Source organism: Parasteatoda tepidariorum, chromosome 4, assembly GCF_982258835.1.
Source record: "Parasteatoda tepidariorum strain Cologne lab strain chromosome 4, Ptep-v5.0, whole genome shotgun sequence".
Taxonomy (NCBI): Eukaryota; Metazoa; Arthropoda; class Arachnida; order Araneae; family Theridiidae; genus Parasteatoda; species Parasteatoda tepidariorum.
Window position 1 is genome coordinate 92,143,269 of NC_141758.1, and position 16,278 is coordinate 92,159,546.

General features: G+C 29.3%; 1 protein-coding gene across 1 annotated transcript; it reads right to left on the bottom strand.

Annotated features, from left to right (window-relative positions):
• Positions 1-2,664: 2,664 nt before the first annotated feature.
• Positions 2,665-14,730, bottom strand: LOC107436718 (uncharacterized). The gene is made up of 3 exons (XM_087161621.1): positions 14,249-14,730; positions 6,466-6,593; positions 2,665-3,054 (listed from the first exon to the last, which is right to left on the bottom strand). Exons 2-3 carry the CDS (start codon positions 6,566-6,568, stop codon positions 2,852-2,854), a joined length of 306 nt encoding a protein of 101 aa, XP_087017747.1. The 5' UTR covers positions 6,569-6,593; positions 14,249-14,730; the 3' UTR covers positions 2,665-2,851.
• Positions 14,731-16,278: the final 1,548 nt, after the last annotated feature.

The window sequence follows — 16,278 nt, forward strand, 5'->3', positions numbered from 1 at the left end:
CCCTGGCTGTTTGATAATAGTGGGGAGACTTCTTCCATTTTTCTCCTTTAAAGCCTATGATTTATCCCAACAATTTCATAACCGCTCACGCCATAAAGGGGTAAGTTGAGCTCTGCTTAAATGAAATACAGCTATACATTTAAACAAAATAGTCATTGAAAATATCGTCTGGAGGGTGGATATGGGTTAGCAAAACTGTGGAGGTCATTTTCCCGAGATGCTTCTCCATGCATAGCTAGCTTAATACTGCATACTTTTTGAATCAAATTTTAATCCAAATAATTAAAAACAGTGTTTTATTAAGTGAATTTTTGAATATCCTGTATTGTAACAACCAATTTTATATTTCAGGAAAAATAGAAACTTAGCAGACGCATACAAATGTAACAAATACGCACAATAAAAAAGTGAGCACACTGAATAACTTATGATCTAATGATCATATTTTCACGTATTAAGACTTAATGATTCGAAGGCCAAATCTTAAAAATGTTAATAAGTTTTTGCAGACGAAGTTACGTACTAAGCGTACTTTCTCTCAAAAAACATAACCTTTTTTCAACGAAATCGAATTTTTGACTCTCAAAATATGAGGGCTAGTCCCAATAATATGGTCACGAGAGCCGTTGAAAATTTAGGAACCGTAATTTTACTATAATTCCTTTATCCACAGATATTTCCATGCAAAGAAAAAAAATTTAAAAAGTTAATTATTATTATTTTCTTTATTAATAGTCGATAAAACCTTGAAATGCAAAGTATACAAATTTCGACATCCATTTAAAGAAAGTAATTTTAATTGACAAAATGCAAAATTTGAACGAAATCGATAGAATAGAATTGGAGAAATCGCATTTTAAAAAAATTCATATATTTAAAATATAATTTTTCAAGAGCATACTGCTAACAGTCATACATGTACAGGATATGGTTGAGTTCTAATTTAAAAATCTAAACACAGACAAAACTCACAACTTTCATAATAAATATCGCTGCAATCACTTTTGAGAATGAAATTTCAATAAGTATTCCTCATCAGAATGTAATACTGTCAATGCAAATCTAGAATTAATTTTAGAACACCTTCATAATACCGCTTAGAAGGAAAATACGCATCTGTAAAATTCCTATTGAAATGAAATTAAGCTTAAATTAAAGAACATGATTGAAAACCTTAGATATGATAAGAATTCGCCGCTGCTTCCTTTTTTTAAACTAACAAAGCTTACTAGTTACTAAACAAAACTATTTCACGTGTATGCATGGCACAACGGTTATGTTTTCCGAGATTCAAATCCCAGCTTGGAAATTTGAGTTTTATCTCTAAATTTCTGTTTTAAAAAGGCGAATAACTATTTAGTATGTTTTATTCAATTTTAAAAAATATATTATTTCATAAATTAATTTTTTTTTAAATTAAATCTTTCAAAACAAAGGAAATAATGTATATTCATTACTTTTATTAAGTAATTAAAATATATAGATTATTTTCAAAAAAATTACAATTTTAAATTTTCTTTTAAACTAAATTTTTTGTAATATGCAATTTAATTTTTTATTAAATTTAATAACGAAAATATAAACAAAAGTATAGTGTTAAAAAAAGAAGAGTAAAATTGTTGTAAACTTGCTCAATATAATGATTCATTACGCTTCATAATTTTGAACTGCGGCTGTTCATAAACCATATAATACAGTGTGTTTATAAAGTCCCGGACCCATTTTGATGTTCAATAACTCATAAAATAATAAAGATGGATTAAAATTAATAACATAAATGGTTAGATAGACACAAAAAGTTTCATGACCCTTGTCAATGAACTTCGACGTGTGCCCCCTTCGTCGCATGGAGAATATCAAGTCGATAGTCAATTTCACGCCAGGTAGCGGCAAGCATGTCGGCATCCACGGAGGCTATTGCGGCTGTAATTCTGGCTTTTAGGTTATCAATGTTCGACACGATCTTCCTGTAAATATTGTGCTTTATAAATCCCCAAAGAAAAAAGTCTAGCGGCGTTATATCAGGTGATCTGGGTGGCCAAGGAATTGGGCCTCCTCGTCCAATCCATCTTCCTGGAAAATGGTCATTCAAAGAACTACGAAAGATGATACCCCAATGAGGTGGTGCACCATCTTGTTGCAAAAAGGCGTGTGGCTGAAGCTCTTCTAGTTGTGGAAATACGAAGTTTTCCAACATGTCTCAGTATAGGACTGATGAGACCAATGACTGATGAGACAGGAAGATGGATTGGGCGAGGAGGTCCAATTCCTTGGCCACCCAGATCACCTGATATAACGCCGCTAGACTTTGTTCTTTGGGGATTTATAAAGCACAATGTTTACAGAAGGATCGTGTCGAACATTGATGACCAAAAAGCCAGAATTACAACGCAGTAGCCTCCGTGGATGCCGACATGCTTGCCGCTACCTGGCGTGAAATTGACTATCGACTTGATATTCTCCGTGCGACGAAGGGGGCATACGTGGAAGTTCATTGACAAAGGTCATGAAACTTTTTGAGTTTATCTAACCATTTATGTTATTAATTTTAATCTATCTTTATTATTTTATGAGTTATTGAACATCAAAATGGGTCCTGGACTTTATAAACACCCTGCATATTCAAGAATTATACCAATAAATAAAAAAATGCCAAAACAAAAATATTTTTAACAAAACCAATATCTTTAATTAATACCTATTTAACATATATAAACACACATTATAAAAGTACATAAAAGGACATAAAATAGCTTTCTCCATCATAATGTATTTCACATAATAGTTGCTCATGAGTATGTTACAATTAAGTTGTTAAAGAAAAACAGGCTCTTAAGTTTACAGTATAATTTTATACAACGCAGCATGCACAAAATATGCAGGCCAGTCCTACAGCTACACAAATGACTGCGCCCAATGCCAAAAAAGCTGCTCCAAAGTTTTCCATGATTTTGGCTACGTTTGCAAATGTGTATTTTGATTCTGAGTTTTCGATGTAATCTTCCTGTATCCTAGTTGAATTTGGTAGCAACCTCGCTGCACTGAAGGTATCAACTGGAAAAAAAAATGGGCTGGTTGAAATCAAAGTCCGAATTTTAAATACAATATCTGGATTTTGTCAAAACGTAAAGTGCAACAGGAAACTGCCATTCAAAATCCACATTATTATGAACATGTTGCAAAGTTGTTTAAGAAAAAGAGTGTTTTAAAATTTTGTATTGTCTTTTTTATGCTCATTTATTTATTTTCATAAAACCTCTAGGTGAATCTTTTTTTATAGTGAATCTTTTTTTATGAGTGTGCCAGTTAAATTACGGTTTGTTGTGTTTAGTTGTCCAGTGTACAATTTGTCAATTTTTCTTTCTTTAAAAAAACTGTAGAGCATTGCTTTGATCTTGAACTTAAGAATTAAATCATGTAAGTATACTCGCTGTTTAGTAATTAATTTGCTTTTTAATTAAAACAAGGCAATTTCTTACAATCGATTACATGGAATTCATTAATGAAAACACCTACTCACAACATTTGAGCAAATTCAATATATTGAGAAAAATTTCATATGTTGTCATTTAGTTTTGTTCTTTCTAAACTCGCATTTACGTACTTTCCAATTAAAAACCAGCTTTTCTTACAAACTAGTATGGGCCAGTCTCCTTTATGAAAATTTCATAATGGTTAACAATTTCAAAATCGTACTTGTTTCTGAATCCACTGAACTGATTGTTTAAATCTAGTAAGTAGAGTAATTTAAAATAACTCTTGCGTGCCACATAAATACACGTGCCACCAAGTGGCACCCGTGTCATAGGCTCGCCGTCTTTGTGCTAGTTTCTAGAATACATCCTGAAGCAACAGTGAGAAATTTCATATCTTACTGAAACCTTTAAAAACAATTTTTTATATAGTTGTCAAGCGTTTCTAATTCTATTACCCACGATTTAAATTACATCTTTACTTTCTTTAAAATTACATTCCTTGCCATATGTTGTCTCGTTGTTTAAAATCGCATTCTCTATGATATGGTGTCTCATTTTTGAAATCTTTTTCTCTGTGGCATGGTGTCTACTCGCTTAGTTTGGATTCGGATTTCTGTCCCCCGAAATATAAGAAATAGCCGGAATTTAAGAAGTAGGGTAACATTAGCTTTGTCAGGAAAGCGATCCAAAGTTTGAACCCCATAATGTTTATTACACTTTTTGCGTATTTCGCCAAATTGCGAAAACTTTTTAAGCGAATTGAAAAAAGTTTGCACTCAAAGTATGCATTCATTTTTGAATAAACACGTATATTCAAAAATATTTCAATTTTAATTAACTTTCAATTTATATTTATTTTTGTCTGATAATTTTATTTGTTTGATTTTTTGTGTGTCTGATTTCGTAACTTAAAATATCGTCCGCACTAATAAATTAGCATATTTGAGGTCACCCTTTCAAACCAATTCGATTGAGTCCTAGAACGTAAAGATCCGATGATTAGATCAACAGTTACTCAGGTTGGTAGTAACTTTTTTGCACACTGTACATCGATAATCAATGTACAAAAAAAAGCAAAAACTGAAAAGTTTACGCCAAACCCATTACAACTTAGAAATATAACGTTAACATTGCAATATATATTTTATATATCATGATTTAACCAAACTGAACATAATTTCAAAATTAAAAAAAATAATAACTTTATCATTAAGTCATATGCTTAAAAAACTGTGTTTAAGGAATATTTAAGGAAAAATAAACAATAAGAAAAAAATAATAAAAATATTTAACCCTTTTTTCCTAATTTAACAATGTTTTTAATCCTAAAGCTTTACTTGGTCATCCTGAAATTTAATAAACATGGTAATTGAGAAGTATAACCAACTGTAACAAGAAATAACATCGGGAGAAAACAAAATCATTCAACAAAAACAATACATTCTGAAACATAGTATTTTTTTCTCATCATCACTGTTATTCTTATTTAATGTTTTATGTGTCTCTTTTTATAATTTCATGTATTTTATACTTTTAAAGAGTGACTTGATAGCTAGTTTTGTAGATTCTGTATGTGGCTCCAAGGGATGTTGTTGGTTTCTTTCTGTAACAATAAAGCTTCACGCTTTTCTGCAGAATTCAACTTTTTAGCAAATCAGCGTCCAATATATTTAACAAAATTTGGTACAATTTAATTATTTAAATAGCATTGTAAGTTGTTGTTTTCGTTTTGCGCACCTTTACAAAGTGATTGTTAATGTAAAAATGCAATCGGATTGGTCGGAATCCTCATTGGTCAAAGTTTTTAATTGAAATTAAAATTTATGAGAAAAATAGAAAATTTAATTCAAGTAACCTTTCGGATAGTTTTATGACATTATGTATATCTTGTTATTTGAGTCCAGTGGATTTTGTTCCATGAACAAAATGTGAAAAAATACAAATTGTGTTAAAATATATGCTAAATACTAAAAATTAAAGTGTATCATTGTTACATAATAATTAAAAATAACTTAAGATAAAGAAATTAATTAAATTAAATTAATTATTTTTTTAAAAAATAATTCAACGCATTTATGTGTCTGTCCTAGGCAACGAATTTCTAAGTGAAACTCGCCTTTTTATGCCATTATTCAAATCTCGGATCTCAAAATTATATATGTGACACAATTTTTTTTAAAGAAAAAAATTAAAAAATTAACGCATTTGTGTGTTTCTCCTAACCAATGTATTTTTATGTAAAAATCGCCTTTTTCTGCCATTATTCATATCTCGGAACTCAATAAGATATATGTCACGCAATTACTTTAAAATAATTGAACGCATATATTTGTTTCTTCTAAGCAACGTAAATGTAGGTAAAAATCGCTTTTTTTTCTTCCTTTATTCTAATCTCGCGTCCCGTGATAACGTATGCAGCGCAATTGTTTTTTTTTAAATAATTTTTGTTTCTTTTACGCAACATATTTCGAAGTAAAAGCTAACTTTTCTGTCATTTTTCAAATTTACGGTCTCAAGATAATGTATGTAACGCATTTTTTTAAAAAATAATTCTACACATTTATGTGTTTCTTTTAAGCAGCGTATTTTTAAAGATAGACTTTTCTGCTATAATCTATTCTCGGGTCTCGTGATGATGTATGAAACGAAAATATTCTTTTGAATAATTCAACGCATTTATGTGTTTCTTCAAAGCAACGTATTTCTAAGTAAAAATTTACTTTTCTGCTATTATTCAAATCTCGGGTCTCCGAATAATGTATGCAACACAAGTATTTTTTTAAATAGTTCAACGCTTTTATGTGTTTCTTCTCAGCAACGTATTTCTAAGTTAAAATCACCTTTTTCTGCCATTATTCTATTCTCGGGCTAACAGAATGATACATACAACGCAAATTAGCTATTTCATATTTCTAAGGAGTGACTGCGTGTAAAGTTGGTTAGATAGTTTAATTTACTCTGAATAGTTAAAATATTTCAAATGACTTACATTCTTCCTCATATGCATCTCTGGGATAATACATAATGATCATGAGCAAAGCCACAACAAAACAGAAGATGAAGCCAGCTCCAACTGCTAATCGTTGTGTCATTTCTTCAGGCCATGCTCTCTTCTAACTAAAAAAACAACAACCCTTATTTTATCAACTTAAAAAGGAAAATTCAGTAATTTGTAAAATTTAAAGAGTAATTTGTAAAGGGATTAGTGATTTATGGAGAACTGCACGATTTTAATTTATTTACATTTAGAGGATACTCACCGTAATTTCTCCGCATTTCCCCCCCCCCTTAAAATCGATATTTTTCTTTAAAAAAATATCATTTTACTTATATATATTAAAATTTAATTTTATTAGAATTGTATGCAAAATAATTTTGTTAGTAAAATCATAACGAAATCAATGATTATCTAAATGTAAGAAATATTCAACTGTACTTTTAAAAAAAATATATTTAAACTTAGGAATACAGAATGTGTATTCCTAAGTTGAAGACAGAATAACAAGTGACTTTAATTACTAACATTACATAACATAACCTTATTCCATGTAACAGTTTAAATTAGAGACGATTTTTATCTTTCTCTTAAAAATTTAGATATAAATGTTAAGATTTATAACTGGCAACATCTTATCTCTTTCGTTTATTTTTTTTTTATTTTTATTTATTTATTGTTACTTTTGATATCAAGTTAAGCGCGAGTTTTTAAGATGAAAATCTAGAGCGAAAGACATAAAATTTTCTACAATAACTTTCGGACCAATTGAAATTTCTAAATGAAATCTCATTAAATTCATAAATCAAACTTTCAACGCGTCAAATGTTAAGTCCGTAATTGAATTTCAGCAGTTTTCATTACAACCAAACATGGTATTTTTTCATTAAAAGATAAATAGTTGGTGTGGGGGATGGTAGCTACAGACCATGTCAACCGTCATCTATGTAAAGGTACCCCGACATAGAGTCGAGTTAACATGTCTTATATACTAGTGAATTGTAGTTGTAATTTTACAGTGGTAGATACGCTACAGTACTCCCCCACCAGAATTATATCTGTGATAGAATTCGATGAACGAATACCACTAGTTGATTCATTGCTGTTTTGTGAGAAGCCTGGAGAGCTGTATTAAGATCACCGTATTTTTTTAGTGCTGAATGTGAGAGGTGTATTAACTTCACGGTCGTAGTCGCTCCTGTGTTGCCGTTAGCAGTCGAGTATATGCAAGCCGACGATGTGCGTGATCAAGACGAGACTGAGTAGCAACAGTGCGAGGAGGTGGATAATGTCGCAGTCACAAGTAGCAAGTCAACTGTTCAATGTGTATCATCCATCTAAGTAGGCGTTACTGTCTAGGTGGGCGTGTTCATATCGAAGTGGGCGTTACTGCCAAGGTAAGCGTGTTCACATCACGTCCGAAGGTCACCAATGTGGGGAAAGTAGGTACAGACCATGTCAACCGTCATCTATGTAAAGGTACCCCGACATAGAGTCGAGTTAACATGTCTTATATACTAGTGAATTGTAGTTGTAATTTTACAGTGGTAGATACGCTACAGTTGGTAATTTTGTTAAACTAAATCGAATGCAATTTTTTTTTAATCCTTCGAATTTTTTGTGAATTTTTCTTGCACCATCGTAATTTTAAGTTTCTAAGTCATATAGATTTGGTGCAGCAAAGCAAAACGTTACGTAAATTTCAAAAAAAAAAACGTGAGAAAAAATCACTCAAAACTGCAATAACTTTCGAACAAATTGGATCTTTAAAAAAAATTCTGTATACAGTTCATAAACAATATATCCTTTTCCGCACACTAAATTTCAGCTCTGTAATTGCATTTCTTCGGACTGTAGAGCTACCCGCATGGTATATTTCTGGAACTAATGAACGAATGTTAAATGCTTTCCTGTACAGGTTTCTACTAACCTTCGTAATCTCAAGTTTCTGAACCTTATACACTGGTGCAAGAATTTAAGAGAATTTGCAAACTTGGTCGATTATCTCTAGAACTACTGAACCGATATTAATGAAAGTCGATATGTACAATACATTGATACATCTGTTATATTTCTTGAATAAAATTTAATAAAACAATTATAGTAACATCGGATTTTAAAAAAAAATCTTTCTGGAAAAATATTTCAAATAAATATGTTTTATTCATATAGTGAAAAATATGCCTGAAATTTTAACGAACATCATTTTTTAAAAATGATATCAAATCTTTGGCTCTTACGCTTGTTAAATAAAATTTAATAAAACAATTAACAATATCGTATTTAAAAAAAAAACATTCTTTCTGGAAAAATATTTCAAATAAATATGTTTTATTCATTTAGTTGACAATAAATATAAAAAAATTTATAAAAAAGTTTCATAAATATTATTTTTTTTAAAAAAATTAGATCAAAATTCTGTTTCTTACATTTGCTGAATAAAATTTAATAAATAATAATTACAATATCGTGTTTTAAAAAAAAAACTCTTCTTTCTAAAAACATTTTTAAAATAAATATGATTTATCATTTAAAAGCAAATAAATATGAACAAATTCATAAAATATTTATTTATCCACAATTGCTGGTCATCCGATTTCAAAATAATTGTTTGAATGTTTAGCATAGCAGTGTTCTTAAATCTATTTGAAAATGAAAAATTAATTTTTAATTCATCAAGAAATCAATCTAAATAAGGTGATAGCTTTGAATTACCGAATATTTTCAAGCATTTCTCTTTTTATCTACACTTAAATGATTCAGACCATCATGATCTGAATAAACACACCTGTGACTTTGTCAACATTGTTCAATGCGGGCAGAAACCCTCATAAATGCTTTATTACAAGAACATAAGAACAATAAATGAACATGTTTTTGCTCCCATAAAGTCTAATATTCACCGAGAAAAAAAAACTCAAGTAAATACTTCTAACATACTCTTTACGATAAAACAAAAATAGTAAGAGGATAATGACCACGTTTTTTGTAAAAAGAGATAATAATGTTAACCCAATTAACCATTAATATTTAAGGGTAACGTTCAATAATTATTAATTACCAGAGTTGGCCAAAAATGTAATCGATTACATTTTTTGATTACAGTAATCAATTACTTGTAATCATGATTACAATTTTCAAAAATTTTGATTACAGCTGTAATCATGATTACAATATTGATTACAGTAATCAATTACTTGTAATCGTGATTACAAAGTTTGATTACAGCTGTAATCATGATTACATAGTCGATTACAGTAATCAATTACTTGTAACCATGATTACAATTTTCAAAAATTTTTGATTACAGCTGTAATCATGATTACAATTTTGATTACAGTAATCAATTACTTGTAATCATGATTCCAAGTAATTGCGATTACAAGTAATCACAACAAAAACGATTACGAGTAATTATGATTACAAGTAATCAAAATATATGATTACATGTAATTTGATTACATGTAATTTGATTGCATGTAATTATGATTACATGTAATCTAATTACACGATTACAAGACTATTGTATTCTTATAAATGATTATATTTTACAGTAGATAGTAGAATGTTTTATAATAATACATTTTGCACGTATTAACATGTACTGCATTTTGTACGTATTTGTATACGTACAAATGAATGTAACTAAAATGTATGTACATATGATTTTATCTAGTGCATATGTTCAGACATTTTAGTTTCACACACATGTACATACACTTATATTGTAGGTATAAAATATATGTACGCATGTATATAGATAATAATTACGTATGTATGTGCAAACAATGTAGACATGAACATTTATACATAATGAATATATGCATTTTATGCAAATATTTGTGTATGTAAAATGTATATCTATGTTCATGTACACATGTATATACAAGTACTTGTGTTTGTAAGAACATACATACATTGTCTGTACAATGTATGTCCCATGCATGTATGTGCAATTTATTTATGAACAGTACAATATATGTATGCATGTACAATATAGGTATATCTGTAGGACGTACAATATATGTATGTATACATGTGCCTGATATGCATGTCCAGTGTATTTATGTACATGTACATAATATGTTCATGCTCAATGTAAGTATCCAAATATGCATAATACATTTGTGTACGATTGTACGTACATTGGGCGTATTTATATTTCACATATATTCATACATGCATTCGACATGCATAACGTACGTACATACCCACATTTGAGATGCATATATTGTACAGATATATAAATATAGCGTACAGATGTATATACATATAGCGTACAGATGTATATTCATATAATGTACATATGATGAAATAAACATATAATGTTCATATAATGTACATATGTGTGTACATATACAGTACATATGTGCATAAATATATTGGGCATAATTCTTTCGTACAAATTTTACATGTGTACATGCATGCTATCCCTATCTATGCATATGGTGCAATGTATATATGTCCAATGAATGTATCCACACATGTACAATACACGTATGTTCCATGTATGCATATCCATATGTACTATATATGCACGTACAATACATGAATGTATGTACATACATTGTACATGCGTACATACATTACACGTATACATATGTACATTACATTTATGTCTAAATATGTGTACAATGCAATAAATAAAATGCATGTAAGTTAACTTTTAATGACTATCAAAATTGTAATCATGATTACAGCTGTAATCAAAATTTTTTGAAAGTTGTAATCACGATTACAAGTAATTGATTACTTGTAATCGTGATTACAAGTAATTGATTACATAGCTGGAATTATCTGTAATCAATTACAGTTGTAATCGATTACTGTAATCAACGGCCAACTCTGTTAATTACTAGTATTATATATCATCAATTAATTATTATTACCATAAAATTATGATTATTAAATATTATTCGATATTTTATTAACTATTCACTTTATTTCAAATATTATTATAAAATATAATTTTATAATTTTCAATTATTATTTAAGCAGGTGTTATAGAATAACAATACCAGTTATTATTAAAATTAATGTCAAGTTAGTAAAAATATTGTCAGTTATTAATAGTAATTTATAAGTATTATAAAAGTAATAATAAATAATAATAAAAGTAATAATAAATAATAATAAAAGTAATAATAAATAATAATAAAAGTAATAACAAATAATAATAAAAGTAATAATAAATACTTAAAATTTATATGTATTATAAATAAAATAAGGAAATTATGTACTAGTACTGGAAGTTGTGTTTAAATAAATATTTATTCAAAGTTTACCTTTCTCAAAATTTTGGAAGTAGAAATATTCATATTTTCTATATGATATAAGTTACAGACAGATTTTATTTATTTAGAAATATTTGCTTACTCAAAAATATCTTAAATAAGTCCTGCTTTATTTCAAAACAAAATTAGGCTTAATTGAGCTTAAATTTAAAAAAAAATCATTTTAATTCAACTTTAGAAAACGATTTTGAAAAAGTGACTTTTGTAGAATCGTTTTATCAATAAAATTTTATTTTATTTTTGAATGAAATTCGCATATCGGGATACTTTTTGTGTAACAAATTATATAGGTTATCAATTATTCTATAGTAAGTGAATATAAACCTAATTTAGGCATATTTCTTATAAAGCACGTGGAAATGTTCATGAAAACGTTCTAAATTAGTTATTATTTCCTTTAAATAAAATTTAATCATATAAAATTCATTTTTCACATATACGTAACTATTCCGGTTATTATAATAGTAATTATCAAAAAAAAACACGCCTTTGTTAAAAATTTAAATAATGCCGTTTTATAACATTGAATGATTATTATTAATAATTGTCTAAATTGAGAAATTGTTACTACTATTGTTAATATTTTGGTTACATTAAAATAATATAAGTGATCAATAAAAATGATAACTACGGATGTTGTTAATTATTACCGACTATTACATTTAATCTAAAATAATTTTGTCACATTATGACAAGTTCTCAAAATATTTTAATTTTAACTGGCTTATTTAAGTGTTAAGCCAGTTAATTACATTGTAACATTGACTGCCATGCAAGAAAACAAAGAAGTATGAATAATGGTCAAATATCTCTAAAAATATGCATCGTATGAATAATTTAAAATTACAGATAAGAAATATTTTCAAAAGATACATTCAGTGGTATCAAATGTAAATCATCAAGCTCATTTCCTTTTTGTACACCCTGTCTATATTTCTGAGCAGTTATATAACTATATTTATATCTATAACAATATATATATATCTATAACAATATCTTAATAATCTATATAATATGTAATAATAAAAATAAAACTTAGTACGTCTTTGTATTTGTCTTTCAATTCCAGAACTAGTTGTTCTAGAAAACTTTTATAAACATATCCCCTCCCAAAGTCACCGCGGCTGTGATGCTTGATGGGGAACCGTGTTCACTGTGAGAACAAAAATAGCCAAGGGCGCAGTTACGATTTACAGCACCCAAGAACAAATACAGTTTTAGCATACCTTTAACAATATCATGTCAGATTTAAGAAGTTATGCTATATTTATTAATTTATTGTTTCTAATACGGATACAGGCCTGTGTGCTCATTACAAGGCTTATTTGCTTTTGTCAAGAAGAAAGGATAACACAAGTTAGAAAAAGACATCACAAAGATGGATCCAGGGTTACTGTGGGATTCGAACCCGCTACCACCACACTACAAAGCGTTTATCAAAATAAAAGGACCGCTTAACCTGGTGATCCCAGATTCATGTTTTCCATTATTATTTTGAATTAAAAGCTATGGCTAGGGTTGGGTTTTGGACTTAAGAGAGGATAAAATAAAATGATTAAGTTAATGAATAATACTTCTAGGATATATTTGAATAACACAAAATACGTAATCAAGGAATTTGAATGCACGTAAAAAAATGTACTTCAAAAATATTTAACAGTACAATTGAACAAATACCACCCTGAAAATTTAACTTTATTGGGCTCATTGAATATTGGCTCATAAAATGAGTTTCCTATGTAAATGTAGATTTTTGTTTCAAACCAGTTTCAGGAATTTTGAGCTTTTTTACGACTTTTCAACAAAATTCGACAAAACCAATAGAAAAAAAACAAGTAAACCAATTTATAAACATTTTCCTCGGTCTTTGTAAACGCAAACTGATACCATTTTCATGTGGTCTACGCTCTTTTTACAAATTTATTTTCAAATAAAATTGTGCAAATTTTTAAATTATTATTTTGAGAGGAGAAAAAAATCAAGATTCATAAATTGAGCTCTCTTTCCAGTAGCAAGAATTGCCTCATCCGTAGAGCATTTTCAGTATTCAATTATCACACATTTTAAAGGAAAAGCAAATATCTATTTATAAGCTCATTAACAAAAAATAGTTTCAGAATAATTTAAAACATAAGATGGGAAAAATCAAAATCCATTCATATGCATTTTATTCTTGAATTAATTTTTTAATTATAATGTGCATTAGTACATTTATAAACATGAATTAGACCTTTCAGACTGCGCCCGGGGACCTTCTTACATCCCTCATACTACGTCACTGCATTTCATCCCGCAAAATAAATAAATTCGGTTTCTCTGTTCCTATTTTTTCCGAAGTAACTGCAACTGATTTAAGAGCCTAATTGATATATTAGAATTATTGTTACGTTTTCCTTTAATTAAATACGACTGAGTTGCGAAAGATAAATAAATTTGTAGTTAAGTATCATTTTACAGTAGAAATTTAAATAACCAGTACTTACCAAAGTTATTTCTCTTCGCAGGAATCACATTTGCGTCTGTGTTCTATCGTAACCAAATCCAGAAATCACACGCTGATGTCTACTTTTTATCACACCATCGCTTGACGAAGTATAACTCACCTGGACTATTTTCTCTTCTAAAACACCTGCTTCAATATCAGGAATGTTAGATGAGAGTTAGGTATGAAAAAGAAAAACCCGCCGTTTGAATATGACGTGTTTTGTTGCTTTCAGTTTCAACGAAGAGAACATTTTAAAACCGTTGTAGTTCCAAAAAAATCGTTTGCACTTTTTTGATATAAATGGTCTATCGTGAAAATAAATCAGAATGTTACAAATTTCGCCCTTTTTTTCTTGATAATGCCATCTAAATTATAAATAGAATTTTAATTTCGCAGAGTTTTCAAAATTAAGTAACTTTACACTTTTGGATTCACGTGTTTTTAATCAGTTTTACCAGATTATGTAATAAAAATATGAAGGAAAAAAATCGTCACGTGATTGTCTCGTTTTGTTTAAATTGTAATTGGAGGATCTGTTTATGTTTGCCGCTTTAAATGGGATTTGTTTTTGTCTTATCTTCCAGATTAGTTGATTAAAGAACACGATAAATTTCCTTGGAAAGACTTGGCTTTCAAAATAAATAGAATATACATAAATAGAATATACATAATAGAATATATATAAATAGAATATAATACTTTTTAGTTTCGTAATATATCAATGCTTGCTCGTAGAAACGTAAAATTTCAAATTGCTAACGTGAAGTTGAAAGTTCAAATTTTCAGGAAATGCTTTTTAAAAGAATCATTTCCCAACAAAAATTTGAAATTAATGGATAAAAATTGTGAACAATCTGAAAACATTTCGAAAGCTATTTGAAATACTGATCAGAAAGATTATTAGAATATTGCATTCAACTGGCAAAACTTATTTAAAATAGGGCATATGAAACTTTAAAAATACGTTGCATGTGAACATTATATCATAACTTATTGCTTACTTTCAAAAATATTTTTTTAGAATACTAGTATTAAATATTCTTGAAAACTAGTTAATTGAAATCTTTTCGGTATTAAATAATTTAGGATCCATATTTTTTCTTTATTTTTCATTTCATGGTGCATGGAGATCTAATTTTTAAAACGATTTTTTAATTCGTTTATAAGATTAAAAACTCTTCCAGCTACCTATTTCTGCCCCGATCATATATATCGAAACCACTTATTGTTAATACAGATAAAAAGAAGTGATCGGTACCTGAGATGTTGTCCTCTTTTTCTAACTTTGTCCCAAAGAGTTAGAACACAGATTCCAGTCGATCAGCAAAGTGAAGCATCTCTAGCCGCGGTAGGTGAGCGTGGTGACCACTTTGATCTGCAAAGGGACCGAGGGTGTGCGGTATCAGTCATCGTTAAACTGTTTGATCGTAAAGTGCTTGACTTCGCGCGCAGGTCGTTGGGCTACCGAAGCGGGGGTGCCATCCCCTCTGCAGAGGATCAAAATTGTGATGGCGTGTCTTCGGATCATCCTCAGGGATGTTTCCCAGACCGTCGCCAATAGCCCATTGTGTAGCTCTAGTGCGACGTAAATGAACAAGAACAACAACAACTTCGCAAGTATGGTCGTCGGGCCACTAAACGAGGGTACCATCCCTTCTACACATGATCAAAATTGGGATGGCATGTATTCTGATCGTTCTCTAATATATTTGGAGGCCATCGCCAACAACCCATAGTAAGCTCTGGTGCGACGCAAATAAAGTACTTTAACTTTTCTAACTTTAAAATTACGCCAGTGCGAAGAGAAATTGGTTGACTGGATTGTTATTTTTTTTTTAACTCATGGCTGACATTTTTTATGAGAAATGGAAAGTTGCAAGTTTGATGAAAAACCCAGCACTGTTTTAATATTTGAGTCATCAAGACAATTGAGCAAATTTAAAAAAAAAGGAAACTGTCGTCATGTGGTTAAATTACCTTCTCAAAACGCTTAGAAGCGTTAAGGTAAAGGGTTCGATTCCCATCGTC